Genomic DNA, 16,036 nt, shown 5'->3' with positions numbered 1-16,036 from the left:
GAGGAGAGAGAGAGAGAGAGAGAGAGAGAGAGAGATGTTTGGGGGTTTGAGGAGAATCATAGAACAAGAAGGACAGCCTGACCCACACCTGAGCCCAGGCTGTGTGTTCCTGACCAAACACAGCAGAAGTTGAGAGAATGATAGGAAATGCCATCCTAGTGCCCCAAATGGGCAGGTCTAATATGCCTATAATATGCAAACAAGGTTTATGTCCACTAAAACAAATACCATAAATCAGGGGAGGGAGAGAAAGTGGGTGGGGGAGAGAATGACTACTGGACGTCTTGATGTCTCCCTCTGTCTAGGACTCTAGCTCAGAGATCTCCACAAGGTGGTGGGCTTGGGCTCTTCACTGCACCTGCATCCTGAGTGGCCTTGCTTAACTCCTTATGCAAGGTGACATTTTCCCCATCCTTGTTCCTGAGAGACTGACCTGGCCTTGGCCTCTCCCTGTCCACCGGTTACCAGATGTCCCTTAACTGACTCTAGCCACCCTGGGGCAGAGCTGAGCTTCTGTTTTCTGAGTTTTTCTACATCTTTTAAACCCTTTCTTGAAAGACTTAACTATCACCTTTTGACCTAATTTCACTCTTTTTTTTTTCTGCACTCTCCAATCTTCTACCTGGAAATAACCACACATGGGAGGGTTGCCCAAAGTTCACAAGGTGTAGTGGTTTTTGTGTGACTGTTGGAACAAAGTCACAGCGGACATCTTAAAATAACAGACTCCAGGTTCTTGTTGCCAGTGACTTCTTCACGTCTGGTCAAGATGTTTTCCAGAGCGCCATCATTTATGCTCATAGTGATCCTTATAAAATGGGTGCTGTTTTATCATCTCCACCTCACACAAGAAGAGGCTGTGAGTGCCCAGGGCACAATGCATGTTCAACCTCTGAAACCAAGACCTATCATTTATTTTAGACCCCGAGCCTGTCTTACTGTCTCCCCATGTCTGCCCTGGCCACACAGGTGCCTTTCTGGCCCCCAGATTTCATCTAGTCCTGTAATTCATGACAACATGTACCTCATTCAGCAGTTTCTCTTTGTTGAAGAAGTCTGCAAGTGTAACCCAGAGGCAGTGAGGCGTAGAGGCTCTCTTGCTCCACCTACCTTGCTGAGGTGTCGGAACTAAATCCCGAACTTGAAGGCTTTGTTTACCACAGTTGAGATCTACACTCACTCTGGAGACCTGCCTTGTTTGGAGATGAGGAGGAAGTCTATGTTGCTTCTTCATGGGGACCATTTCCCTTGGGGACAGTGTAGGACCTATGTGGGGCTGCAAACCTTGAGATCAGACCTTGTGGTACCGTTTGTCCATAAACTTCAAGCTGCAGAATGGTGATAAATACTCATCTGTTGGCTCTGAGAATCCCCATCTCCAGGAAATCTCATAGTTATCCAGCACTGTCTTCGCTTCAGCCCCGTTCCCTGGTGGTGCCTTGTTTAAGGATCTGTACCTAAATGAAACATGGGTCTTGACAACAGAGGTGGGACTGTGCCTCATGAGAAGCACTCACAAGCACTGTGGAGGACCATGGTTCAGGAAGAACTTGTGGAATCTTAGCCATGTGGGCGGCCGGGTGACAAAAAGCAGCCGCTCTTATTTCAACAGTTGGTGACATGCTGTTGCTCCATGTGCTACCCCAGCTCCCCTGTATCGTGACTGATAAGGGTCTGATCAGTGCTGTAGCAGGGATTTTTCTATATTAGGATGTGGAGAGTGTTCACCCCTGTTTCTTACCTGGCTTGATTTTGTTTAAATCTTTTCCTTTTAGTTTAAAATTGGACATTCACGAGAGCTTCACTGCCCTAGTTAAGTTTCAGATGTCAATTTGGCCAAGCATAGAGTCAGAAGAAAGCCCTAGATTAGATTGGCCTATGTCACGTCTGAGGGGGGTTGCTTTGATGATGAATTGATGTAGGAGGACCAAGTCCACTGTGGGCGACACCATTCATAGGCAGGTGGTCCTGACCTGTGTAAGACAGCAAGCTCGATACGGACCCTCAGGGTGGTCTAACCTGTGTCCTCCGGGGTTTTCCCATGTGCCTCTTGCCTTCTTTATGTTTTTTCTAGCACAAGATTGAATTGCTTTGGGTTATCCACGATGAAAAGAACAAGCGCTTAAGAGTTCTTGCTGGGAGGAGAGAGGCAGGTGTAGAGAGCTTCTCCACCTAGTGCAGCTGCCTAGAAAGTGAGTTGTGCAGTTGGGTGTGTGGCACACGCACAAAACCCCAGCACTCCTCCTTCTCCTCCCTTCCTCCCGCTCTTCTTTCTCCCCTCCCCTTCTCTCCACTTCACCCTTAAAAAGATTTCTCCCTTTTAATGCATTGCTAATGCCAAATCAGGAAATACCTGGCAGTGATGGCATCTGTGGTGGCTCCTAGTTCCTGTCATTTGGGAGTCATTGTGCTTGCTCTTCTTTCTGGCTTGATGCACACCTCGACAGGACAGGGTCATGGGCATGAAGAATAGAAGCAAGATGCATGCTGTCCAGGGTGCTTGATCCCTCATCCAAGGAGAATAGGCAGGGCCGGAGTGTCTGGACCGAGATTTCCCTAGGAGTCAGGGGATTCATGGCACGAAAGAGGAAAGGAAGAAAGAACCAATGGATTGGGAAATCTGCTCCTGGGAACTACATCATGCAAAATGGACCTTGGGTAACCCCCATGTCCCTACTAAAAGGGTCTCAGTGCTATCCATTCTTGTGAGAACTTGTGAGGAAGGGTGGGCCACTTTGATCCCCGCTCTTCCCGCAGTGGGGCCATGTGTGGCATGAGGACTCCAAAACATTTCTCAGGGGTACAGCAGCTTCTCAATTATGGGACCGAACATTTATTCAACAAAACATTTGTTGGAAAAAAACTTTCAAAACGTAAGAATAAAAATTGCAGGATGAACAATGCATAGTGGCGTGCCCCAGGGATCCCAGAACCTGGAAGGTAGAGGTAGGAGAATTAGGAGTTCAAGGCCACCCTCAACTCCATGGCAGGTTTGAGGCCACCCTGGGAATAATAATACACTGTCTCAAGAAAACAACAACAACAAAAATCAAAAAGAAAACCAAGGTCCTAGTTCATTGGTGTATACACACATACAAGAGAAGAAGAAAGAAACAAAATAGAACAATAAACTCAAGTCCAATGTGGATGTCCACAGTCTGCCCTGAATCTAGAAACCATGAAGAAGTCCACGATCCATGATCCCCTGTAAGGGCGAGGAAGCTGCTTTTGCAGTGGTCTCTATGGCTGCAGACTCACAGTTGAGAAAGAATCATAGAAACCATCTGTGACAACCCTTACCCCCCCCCACACACACAAAGTAGCAGCCTAGACAGGAAGCCATAGAAGAGGACTCTTAAAAATTGCAATAAGGATGCTGAAGTGTAGCTCTCCACAGCTGATGGCTTCTTGTGGGGTGCAGGTGGTGGTGGGGGACTCAGTTTACATTAAGAAGCTGGCCACTAGGAGTTTGAGCATCTACAGATTCTTAAGAGGATGGCAAGGAACCTTCCTGTGTTTACAGGTTCCCCAGGGGAAGCAAGTAGAGTGGAGGAGCACCTTCCACTCATAAAGGGCTGCGTGTGTTTTCCCACCAGACCTTAGATTTGAACTTGCAGCCAGCGATCACCTGCTAGTGACATGGACGACTTACACTTTTGAGAGGTTGACTTGCGGTTTCTGTCAGGTGTGAGCGCAGAGAGGCCGTATTTCTTTGGTCTGTTCTCTGAGTGCTCTGGGTTCCTGTGGAGCAGACTGCTTTCTGCCCAGGAAGAGTTCTTTAAATCTCTCTTGCTTCTTTCTCTCCCCCAAGTTCTTGAGAGTTGACCAAGACAAAGACAGAGACTGCAGCCTGGACTGCCCCAGCTCCTCCCAGAAGCCCCTCTGTGCCTCCGACGGGAGGACCTTCCTGTCTCGATGTGAGTTCCAGCGGGCCAAGTGCAAAGATCCGCAGCTGGAGATTGCCCACCGTGGGAACTGCAAAGGTGAGCCGTGACGGTCATGGCCAGAAGAGAGGGCCTGCGTGGAAGGGTGTGGATAACTGATTTAGTCTTGCACTTAACAGCTCGAAAGTCTCATATTGGTTATTACTTCTTGGAGCATGTGAAGAGTAATTTTTATGAATTTCAAAGTAATAATATCTTTTTGAGAGTTTTAGGTAGCCCAGGTTAGCTTAGAACTTACTATGTAGCAAAGGTTGAACTTCTGACCCTTGCACCTCCAAATCCAGAGTACTGGGGTTAAAGACAGGTACCACCACACCTGGCTTATGGTCTGCTGGAGACTAAAACCAGGACCTCTTGCATAATAGTAGGGACTCTACCAACCAGTCTAGGTCCAGCCACAAAGCAGTCATTTTTACCAATTGTCCAACGCTCCCAGAATGTTTCATGTTGTTGTAAAACAAATTTACCACAGTGCTTCAGGCTTATTTGTGTTCCCCTCACAGTGCCTCTAAAATCACGGCCAGCTCTTCTTAGTGAGTGAGGTTCACACCCCGTCAGTCAGTTTGGTGTAGACTTTACCTATGGACTCGTCAGCCTTCTGATTAGCAGCTAGACCCAGAGTTAAGGCTTAGTGTAAGCCTGGAAAAGCTTCCCGCGGTAATGAGGGGTTCAGCTTGGTGGCAAGCACACACAGAGCTTTCAAAGGGGATTTACTTTCTCCGAATCTCTGGGAACAAGACCACACAGACTAAACTGGCCTTGGGAAGATGTAGTTGATTGCCATTAACCCCGACAAGCCTCCCATCTAAACAGCCCAACCACACCAACCGCCACCAGGGCCCTGCCTCTGCCTGCAATTAACCAAGTTGCCGAACTGTTTATTCTTGCTGTCGCAGTCCACGGTACTGGTAGGCAGACCTGCATCGCTGTTGCAGATAATGCAGACAGGCTGTCTGATAGCTCAGAGCGCTCTCCTACTGACAAGGCCAAATGTTTCCACTTTGGTCAGGTGTGGTAGGGAGGGCACATCTGCAATCCCAGTACTCGGGAGGTTGAGGAAGGAGAATCCTGAGGTCGAGGCCTGCCTGGGCTACTTAGTGAGACTTCTTCAAGATCACACAGCAAGCGGCAAGCGAGAAGAGGGCTGGGAGGAAGTGCAGTGCTAGTGTGCTTGCCTCGCATGAGTAAAGGCCCTGGGTTCAGTGCCCAGAACTGAGGCTAGGACTGCCTCTGGCTGGGTCAGGACTGCTAGTCAGGGAGGCTCATGCTTCTCATCCTTATCTTGAACACCTTGAGTTCAAAGCCAATATGGCTGCACGGTGAGACCCTGTTTCATCAAAACAAACACAAGACAGAAACACAATACTGCAGCAAAAATACTCAGTACTGCAGAAAAGGAACAAACAAACAGAAAGCCCATTGGTGATCATTGGCCTTTGGTAGCAGTTACAAGGGAAGGAGGACATTTGAAAATAAAGATTTTCTTTTTGAGAGGGATTCTCTGTGTAGCCCTGGTTGTTCTGGAACTTACTCTGTAGACCAGGTTGGCCTAAATTCAGAGATCTGCCTACCTCCGCCTCCCAAGTGCTGGGATTAAAGGAGTGTGCCACTACCGCCCAGCACAAATGACATTTTTATTCACCCCTAAACATCCATTCCTATTTATCGGGAAACCAAAACAAAAAACCCAAATAAGTTATTGACTCTCATCTACCTGACATGGCATACATACTCCACATCATTGCCCTTTGTCTCTGGATGTTTAGCTTGTAGTAAACTGAATATTAGCTTTAGCTTCTTCAGAGGAAACTTGAATGAGAAAAATCTAATTTTTAATCATTGTGGTGCACACATGCAGTCACATGCATAATTCTTATACGTCATCTATGTCCCATGAGCATGCAGCCATATGCATGGATTCTTGCATATGTACTTGTTCACACATGCACGCTCTCAGCACATTCCGGAAGGCCAGGGGTGAAACTACACCTGTCTGCTTCTATCACACCAAGCTTCGCACTAGGCTTCGACATTTGCTTAGAGATGATCACTTTGGTGGGTTACCGTTTCCCTTTTCCTGAAAAGACTCCTCGAACAGTGCTCTGCAGTCTCAGAGAATCCTTCCTGATGGCTCCACTCAGCTCCACCCCGCGGGCCCTTGAGAGTGAGGTGGTACTGGTGGACATCTCAGGAATCTGTGCATCCTCACAGCGCCTCCTCTGTGCTCTGAGAGGTTTCTGACTGTGTCTTCAGTTGGGCTCAGATATGGAGGCTACCCAATCTGTCCCCAGACCTTCTCCTGAGGTGGCTTGGTTTCATAGGCAGGATGGTGCCTATGGTACCAGGAAGAGGCAGGGTTCTCCGTGTTAGTATGTGGAGCTGTGCTAATACTGCCTCTTGCTGCTGTATCCCTATCTGGACTCCAGAATCTGCTTACTGTAGAGATCAAATGTTTACTTTAGGAACACTTCCAAATTCAAGGAGTCCCGTGTATGATTCCACTTTCGCATTCCAGTCCCAGACTGCTCTTCGCGGTATTCTCTCACACCTGAAAAGACGGTGCGGCTGACAGTGTCCTCGGGTTTAACGGGTTTCCTCCGGGCATTGTGCCAGCAGCTGGGGGCAGTTGGGATGACAGCAGTCAACACCTGGCTTCATGTCCGTCCCTCGTCTGCGTCGAAACGTACATTTCAAGAGAATGTCGGTGTCATTTTATGCCTCATCTCGGAGATGTGTATAGAGGGAAGAGGAACACATGAAAAATTCTCTTAAATACCAGGATGTAATCCTGAGAGAAACTTCTAGAAGCAGTTGCCTAGGAGGTCAGAAATGAGCGTGGTGGGAAGTTGCGGTGGTCATGTAGAGCCACAAAGCCTGGCCGTCTTTTGTTCCTGCTTCCTGCCACATTCTCTTGGATGACCCCAGTTGGGTGTCCTGCTGAAGGACCGCAAGGAAGTGGTCAGACTGAGCAGCTGCTGCCATGGTTTCTGAGGACCAGTAATGTGAGGACAGCTGTATGGTATGAGGCCCCTCATGACCTCAAGGGAGAAATGACAGTGGGGGGCTCTCCTGTCCCCAGGGCGAGGTGTCTCCCCGGGACTTGGGCTGTCGCTGGCTCTGGTCACAATTTGATTTCTTTGTGACAGTGTCCAGCTAGAAGTGGACAAAGATATCTTCTCAGCGTGTCCCGTGTCAGTACAGTTTACAGGCAGCCTCTGTTCCTGGGTGATTTCCTCGGTGGAGTTCTCATCCCTTCACAGGGGAAATTTTATATCATAAACGTGAGACCTCTAAAGACATGATGGGGAGAGGCAGTCAGATGCGACACCTCTTCCAAATAAGTTTAACTTAAATAGAAAGGATTACAATAAAAATACCACAGACTCCAGCAGTTTTCTGAGCTGTGTTTATGTGGGGCAGCAGCCAGCCCAGGCGGCAAACACAGAGCTGGAGGAGAGGGTACCGTCCACACATGCATTCTTAAAGACAGGTGGCCATCACACACCTCCGGCACACTAGGGTACAGGCGAAACCCCCAGAGGCTCTGACTTGTGCCCATCTGTGGTCAGTGAATTTTGTTTGCTGAGGTTATATCTTCACCTAAGACATCGGTATAAGGAATTAACACAAGGGCTGGCATCTTTGCCTAGGGTGGCTTACACTACCAGGTTTTGCTTATCAGGTCCCTAAAGCCCAGTAGGTAACTTCTCCTGACCTGCATGACAACCAGGGGAGAGATGGCTTATGGGAATAGACCCCACAGCCTGAGATCCAGGCACAGCATTGGCTGCCCCAGGGTGAGTTGTATCAACCTGATCATTTCTGTCCTATGTCAGAGACAACCAATGCTGTGGACTCTGTAAGACCCCTGTGAGCCCGGCTCCCCTGAGAGAGATGAAGAGTCAGGAGATCAAGTTTTCCTTTTTGTCCCTTCATGAAGTTTCCACCCAGCCTTTCCCTGTGTTCTGCTGGTGTGGAAGCTGGCCCCACTGTAGAGTGTTCCATTACAGCTGGCATTTGTATTTTGAGGCCATTTTTACATATTTTTGTGGGTGACAAATTTGTGAGACTGTCTCGTTTGCATGTGCTGGTTTGGAAACAACGATTAAAATATTTTATTCCACATTTAATTAAATAGGATTAAAATGTTGTCCGCGTCTCATGTCACGATTTGACATTGACCCTGGCTGGAATTGCAGTGGTTTAGGCTGATGGATTTTTCTCGTGTTTTCATAGAAATTTGTGGAGTTTGTGTTTTCAGAACTCAGAAAACACATTAATATTTTTCTTTTGATCTGAGACCAATATGGCTGCTGTTCTTTTCAACAAAATCTCTGGAACTGAATCAGAAAAAAAGGGGAGAGAAACGAGGAAAATAAAGGGAAAGGCCACATGCTAGGAAGTCTTGGAGTTATTTTGAGGTTTCTGGGAACAAAGATATAATGGATTTCTGAAAACAGCTCCCTTGAAAGTCTCTAGACCAAGCGCTTGATGTGGACTCGTGTGGGGTGAGAGGGAGACGCAGGTGTTTGCCTGTTAGCCTTGTGTTCCTGTGCCCAGTGCCCATCAGTGTCAGGATCCTTGACATAGCAGAGATATAACCCCGGTCTCTGGGAAGGCCTAAGGGGCCTGGGCTCACGGTTGGCCATGGGCAGACGACTCCACGACAGGGATACAAGGTTGTCCTTGCTCTGAGTTCTCACTGTCAGGACAGGTCACAGTGCCCTTACCACCATTATTTAACAGAGATTAAAAACCGATCCTTGAACCTCCACCCAAGCTCAGCTCCCCAGCTGTTCTCAGTCCCCCAAGATGGAGAAGCCAGAGCTGGAGAGGCCCAGGAGTAAGGATCCTTCCACAGTGGCGTGGAGAACACTCTGTCTCCCTCCGAAACGAGCAGTAAGAGCAGCTGAATGGGAGCTCTTCCCACCTGAAGGCTTCCTCTTTCTAACCCACTTCTGCTGGTGGACAACTAGCAATCTAGAAACTGGATCACAAGCGCCAACATTTACCCCTTGTCTGTACACATTTATGATCCCACCTTTGAAGACGGCAACCCCATGCTCAGGAAACACCGAGGCAGGCTGGGAGGCATGCAGCCTCATGTGGGGCTGGGTTGACCCGTGGGAATAGCCTGGATGGTTCCGCTGGCCGCTGCCGTGATGGGTGGACCCACCTGCATCCCACTGAGGACATCAGCTGACCACAAGAGCTCTGTGTAGGGGTGAGGGCACATGTGTGTGCAGGTGTGAGCGTGTGACTGTACACAGGTGCGGGTGTGAGCACACAAAAGTACACAAGTGTGGGTGCAGTGTTTGCAGTGTGAGAGAGAGGGTGTGCTTAGCTTTGCTCCTGAGTGTGCCTGAGAGTCTGTTACTCTGCTCTCTTCTGTACGTGCATTTCTTTGTTTCCCAGGATATATACAGTCCTCTGAGATGTCAGCTCGGCCCTAGGAGTCCCTAGCCCTGCCCGTTGGTCCCTTGCTGCATCCCCACCTGCACCAGGCTTAGCTTCCATTGCTGCTGTCTTCATAGACTTGAGAAGTCACCGTAGGAACTTTGTCTCTTCCCCAGCCAAGCCCGGGCCAGGAGCACAAGCAAAAGCTGTGGAATGTTTAGCTGGAAACGGCCTTTCCTCTTTGCTCCACTGCGACCTCAGGGTGCAGCTTCCACGGGGACACAGAGGCCCTCGGGCACAGCCTCAGCCAGGCTCTTCCTCTGGAGGGTTGGTAGTCAACCTTCCCTCTAAAGAACCAGGGACCACATCATCCATTTTGACTTTCGGGAGTGATGTGATTTCTTGTGGCAGAGACAGTGATGGTCAGAGGCCCCGTGTTTACACACGTAGAAATGTGTGTTAGATCCTTTACCACACGGTGGGGAGACTCGTTGCTTACCTTCGTGTCCCTTCACCGCGCCGATTGTATGTGGCACTTCCCAGTTCTATTCTTTATGTTCTAGCTTATGAATCCAGGATGAAATTTTGTCTCTGTTCCTCTAGCTCTGTAATCATTTTCCCCCCGTCATGTGAAGGACTAACTGTTCTGCTATCACCGGTGCAGGACAAGTTGTTTTAGCTGATTGCTGCTAGAGACGACAGTGACCTGCCTCTGCTCCCTACCACAGCACCCCACTGCACGGATGGGAAGTGTGCCTCCAAACCAAGGGTCACAGTAGTATTTTGTCTTTTCTTTTTTCTTTTTTTTTCAGTCTGGCCTTAAATTGCAAGTGGGTAAAGTCTAAGTATTACAGCGTAGGAACACAGTGTCTGCCTTTACTTGCGGCAGTGAAAATCAAAGGCAGGCTCTCCTTGTCTGTCATTTCTGTGACCACTACACAGAGCCACAGGCAAAAGCAGGGAAAACTGCTCCTGACCCTAGAGAGTTCACATGGCCGGTCATTGCAGTAACTATGGAGACTGAGTGGCCCACAGACTCAGACCTGTGTCCACATCTGCCACACCAGTTTCAAATCTGGTCTGGCTGCCCTGTCCCATGCTAGAAGGCACCACGGCATTTACCCACCTCCGAGAGGAGCTGGTGCCTCACAAGACACTTGTTAGAGGCTGTGATGTTTTTGTTACTGTTGTCAGTGTGACACAAGCTGGAATAATCTGGGAAGAAGAACCTTAATTGAGAAAATGTCTCCATCAGATTGCCTGTATGCAAGGCTGTGAGGGCATTTTTTTTGATTAATAATTGCTGTGGGAAGGCCCAACCCATAATGGGTGTGGCCACCCCTGGGCAGGTAGTTCTGGGTTCTATAAGAAAGCTGGTCAAGCAAGCCATATGGAGCAAGCCAGTAAACAGAATCCCTCCATGGCCTCTGCTTGGGTTTCTTCCTCCAGGTTCCTGCCCCGGCTTCCCTCAACGATGGGCTGTAACATGGGAGTTTAAGCCATATAAACCCTTTGCTTTCCAAGTTACTCCTGCACATGTGCCGATCACAGCGATAGAAAGAGCAAAGACAGAGGCACTGTCTGTAGTTTGGCACGCAACATCTCAGCATGGGCAGGCATGAGCAGGGACCTGGGGTCCTCACTCACTCCCCAACAGGGGTCCCTGAAGGAGGCGTCCACTGTGCCCAGAGACCCCAAGCTGCCTCTTCACACAAGCTTCATGAAAATGTGCCCTGACTGCTTGTCTGAGACCCTTCTCACCAAGATTCTTTGGTAGAAGAATAATCATTGCTTGGTTATTGTTTGAGTGGCTTCAGGAAGAAGGGAAATTATTTGCTTCCGATTTTTTAAAAAAAATAGCAGAAATAGCCACAGCAACCCTCTGTCCATTGCTTCTTCCTAGCAAGAGCCGGTTTCCGGGCTAATATAAATGTATATGCCAACAATCGTGTGACTGCCTGGGATCTATTTTACTCTTCAATTGAGACTGGGGAAAAAGTTACTTCCAAAATGTACTGGTATTAACAATTTACCAAAATCTTCTGTTTGGATGTTGTTAGTGGTGCCTAGCTGTTTTATTTGTAAAGTCTTGGCTCTGTTGGGTCAAAGCAAAAGGTCTCAGAATGTCTAAATTTGCACCGAAGATATATTCTCTGTTCTAGTGAAAAGTAAATTATATGTAATTAGGTGATTAACTTGTTAATACATTTATTGAATTGAAATTTTCTTTTGTGCATGTGTCTGTGTGACTATATTTGTGTATGTGTATCTGTATGAGTATACGCTCTGTTCTGTGTGTGTCTGTGTGTGTTTGTGTGTCTTTCAACAGAGGTCAGAGGAGGGCATTGGATCCCTGGAGCTGGGGTTACACATGGTTGTGAGTTGCCGAGTGTGGGTGCTGAGAACTGATCTTGGGCCCTCTGGAAGAGCAGCCAGTGCTCTTAACTGCTAACTCATCCCTCCAGTTCTAGCCAGAATATTGAAATTGGAATTTCCAGTTAAATTGAATTTTCCTATGACATAGAAATTATCCATAGTTTTAAAAGCACCAAGAGTTGTGTTTGCTAGGATGGCCAGGGCCATTTAAAAGGAGAGAAGAGATAAACATGAGCAAGTATGTAGGTGAAGCATTGGAACCCTCATCCTGCCTGTGGGACGTGAGGCAGTGCAGCCAGTGTGGAGGTCTCAGCAGCTTTTCCTCTGCTGACAAGGTCTTCTGTGGCACAGCAATGCTGCCCCTGTGTTTAAACCCAGAGGACATGAGAGTAGGCACTCAGAGCTGACCTGCCAATACTCAGAGTGGCAGGTATGTGATTCCGCAAGATGGGATAAGCCGTCCGTGGGTGAGCAAACCCGAAAATGCTGGCTCTTGGTCTGTGATGAAACTGGGGTTTGCTGTGATAAGCTATAGACATGTAGTTCTCCATAGACAATGTCCAGACTAGGCAAGTCTATGGATGAGGAAGGGGCAGGGATGTAAGGTGTCTGTGTACTGCACACAGAAGTCTTCCCAGGGTGGTAGTCCCATCCCGAAGCTGGAGAGGATGGAGGCGGCAGAGTGCCGTGGTCACCCGCCATCAGGAACGCAGTAAATGCCACTGACCTGAACTGGAAAATGGCTGAGGGGGGAGATTCAGTGCTGTTCAGTGGTACCACGGTGATATTTATTTTGCTTAGGTTTTGAGGATTTAAGATTCAGACAGAAACTAAAGGTCCTGGGTAAACTCTCTCAGCAAGGGCCCTGGACAGGAGAGTTGTTTATTGTCTAAAGAATCTGTATGAGTGCAAAGAATAAAAAACAGTAAGATAAGCTAAACAACAGTGAATGAAATTCTGCTAAAAGAATATTTCTATTCTGTTCTGCCAAAAGCGACTCAAAATTAAGGTTTGGAGAAAATACAATGTTCAAGGTGTGTAAGAGTTTGATTTCTGTGTGGCTGGGAACATCAGGGCATAGTATTTTAGGGCCAGGGGAAGAATACAAGGAGATTTTAGTGTGAACCTATGAGCTCCTGGGAGAGGTCGGAAAGAACTGATTTAGATGTGTAATAGGTTAAACACTCACTATTCAGAACAGGTTAGATGCTGCCCTAAGGGGATGGAGCATCAACAGCAAGCTGCCTGCTCTTCTCCTAGAGCAAGAGACCCTTCCCCTCAGCCTGTCAGTTGTCACATAGCAGTGGAGACCACTCCCCGAGCTTGCTGCCCCAAGTCCTTGGCTAAAAGGACTGAAATCCCACAATACTATGTTGCCATTTTGGGCTGCAAATCCCCCACAGACCTGGCCATGGGAGGATGGGTCTCGCTGGTGGAGACCTTGAACAGGCTTGACAGCAAATATCTGAAGGGAGGCACGGAGGGCAGATGGCCTTGGCCCTCAGGGGTGGTAGGTTTCTGACCCTCTGATGTCACAGGTTTTATGGTGCATTGAAACCAAGCACTGGTTCAAAGAGATGGTGCATTCAATAAAGGGATACCTTAGATTCATGAAGACTTGAGTTCAATTCCCACTACCCACATAAAACCTGGAAATAACCACGTATGCTTATGATCCCCGCTTTGGGGAGGCAGAGACAGGGGGATGCCTGGAGGTTCCTGGCCAAGCAGCCTAGTCAAATGGGTGTGAGCGTCAGGTTCAGAGAGAAACCCTGTTTCAGGTAGAGCGATGGAAGAAGGACAAGAATGTCACCTCTGACCTTCACATGCGGAGGTGTCCCCTACAACCTCTGTCTCTGTCTGTCTGTCTGTCTGTCTGTCTCACAGATGTTTTCTCTCTCTTATGCACACATATACTCCGTACCCCCTCACACCTCTCCTTATCTCTGTCTCTCTTTCTCTCTCTCTTTCTCCCTCTCTCTTCACACACACACACACACACACAAACACAATTTAAAAATTAAAATATATACTAGGGGCACCTGATGCCAGGCCAGAGGCCAAGATGGCAGGAGGCTCGAGCAGGCGGAGGGCGCCTCTCAGACATGAAGGTCTATGACAGCTACACACTGTGTCTGATGTCCCAATGACACAAGAAAAGGCCTGAGAAAGTCTAGAAGACCATGATCTCTGTCTGAAAAGTTTCTTCAGATTCACCCATGTCCCCCGGAGCTGCTGTGCGAAAGTTGATGCCTCTGGTCAGTTCCCCCAGGGACAGTGAAGGTTGTAGCTCCAGGGAGGAAGTGTGGAGACAAGAGGGATGGACAGTTTAGAACGCCGTGTCTAGTGGAGGCTGCAGTGTATTTCAACCATGAGGCTGGAAAGCTGGGAGCTGATCCTCCTCCGGGATTGAATTCAGTGTGGTTGGTGTGACAGTTAAACAGAGGAAGGCTGGAGGTCATGGCCGCAGACCTCGCCGTGTTTGGGTGGATTTGCTTCTTAGGACTGCTCCCTCTTTGCAGCATCATGGGATGGGTCCCTGTTCATGTTAGACCCACCCCCAGCACCTCCTTGCTGGCATTTGGAATGAGTCAGGAATTCACCTGTGGTTCTCAGATGCCTGCCAGGTCCCGTTCTGCTCAACAGAAGAGGAAAAAAAAAAAAAAACAAACTAAAACAAAAACATTCGCTCTCCCTCCATGAGAACTTAACTCATCAGTGTTCCTGTGTTCATGTGTTCAGATACATTTTTCTCTAGATGGGAATCAAATGTATTTTAAATTTTTAAAAATTACATTATATTTATTTGCATGTATGTCTGTCTTACCATCATCCATCCATTCATCTATGATGTGTGTGAATTGTGAGTGTGTGTGTGTGTGCTCATGTGCACACACACACACACACACACACACACACACACACACACACCCTATAGTACAAAGGATAACTTGTAAGAGTTGTTTTTTTTTCCTTCCACTATGTGGGTCCTGGGAATTGAACTTAGCTCAACGAATTTGTTGGCAAGTGCCTTTGCCCACTGAACTATCTTCCTGGCTGGTGTGGGAGAATTGTCTGTATTCTGTCAATCATGTATTTTAATAAGATGCTGATTGGCCTGGCAGAAAGTATAGGCGGGTCAACCAGATAGGAAATAGATGCGGGGTAATGAGAACAGGAGAATTCTGGGAAGGAGGAAGCCCATTCCTTCTATTCCTGCCCAGACCACCAAGAAGCAGGATGTAATCTGCCTCACTGAAAAAAGGTACTGAGCCACATGGCTAACGTAGACAAGAATAATGGGTTAATAGAAGTTACAAGAGCTAATAAGTAGCCTGAGCTAATGGGCCAATCAGTTTATAATCTTATGAATCCTCTGTGTGATTTTCTTTTGGGCTTGCCAGCTGTGGGGTACCGGGCAGGACAGAAACCCCAACAAGCTGGCCCTCATGTTACACTGGCCCTAAATATACTCTTTGCATTCACGTGGGGGATTGAGCCTAGCGCCTGATGGGCAGAAGCAGCGTTTTACCGCTGAATGCCTGGTAAGCCATAGATGTTTCCAACCCGCTTAGATGTTTCCAACTTCCCTGGTTTCAGCAGTCATTGAGTCCCTGGAGTCCTCATGGCTCCTATCACCGAGCAAATCTCCGAGACAGCCTCATTTCTGACATGGGCTGTGGGGTGTCTCACTTCTTATCACCATGCTTTCCAGACCACTAGGTACAGATTTTGAGATCCTAGAGACCCAGGTGCAGAGGAAAGACATGAATCTTGATTCATTTGGAAGGTGGCCTCAGCTCTGCCAGGTGTTGAGCTACAATGGAATATCAGTCCCCAAGCCGTGAGGGACCCAGTACCTGCCTCCAGGTCGGTTACCTATGATTTGAGATGAACTGTGTCTCTGGACTCCCATCTACATCTGGATGCATCCCAAGGACCTGACAGAGCCTGCCTCTTGTTTCCAGGCATCCAGACTTACCTGCTCCCCCACAGACACATTCTGGGGGTGTCCCTGGTCTTCATTTCCTTTTCAACATAGTGTGAGAAATGAACATGCTCCTCCCAGTTCCTGTGGCACAGAGGGAGGCACCTGCTGTGCTGGGGGGGGGAGGGCAGCATCGTCAACAGCGTGTGCTTGTCTCTTAGAAGTCGTTTGTTGTCTTTCCCTCCTGCCCCGGTCTTCCCACAGATGTGTCCAGGTGTGTGGCCGAGAGAAAGTATACCCAGGAGCAGGCCCGGAAGGAGTTCCAACAAGTGTTCATCCCAGAATGCAATGATGATGGTACCTACAGTCAGGTGATTCATGTTCCTGGGAG

At 48.2% G+C, this 16,036-nt stretch overlaps 1 protein-coding gene across 1 annotated transcript in view; it reads left to right on the top strand.

Moving 5' to 3' along the window:
- The window catches only part of Smoc2 (SPARC related modular calcium binding 2), a 133,151-nt gene that overhangs the window by 46,482 nt on the left and 70,633 nt on the right, over positions 1 to 16,036 (top strand). Inside the window, exons 7-8 of the mRNA XM_026787492.1 lie at positions 3,812 to 3,983; positions 15,910 to 16,016. Coding sequence (XP_026643293.1) covers positions 3,812 to 3,983; positions 15,910 to 16,016 — 279 coding nt within the window. The remainder of the gene's footprint in view (positions 1 to 3,811; positions 3,984 to 15,909; positions 16,017 to 16,036) is intronic.

The sequence above is a fragment of the Microtus ochrogaster genome, linkage group LG9 (genome assembly GCF_000317375.1).
Source record: "Microtus ochrogaster isolate Prairie Vole_2 linkage group LG9, MicOch1.0, whole genome shotgun sequence".
Taxonomy (NCBI): domain Eukaryota; kingdom Metazoa; phylum Chordata; class Mammalia; order Rodentia; family Cricetidae; genus Microtus; species Microtus ochrogaster.
This window is presented reverse-complemented; position numbering and strand designations above follow the sequence as displayed.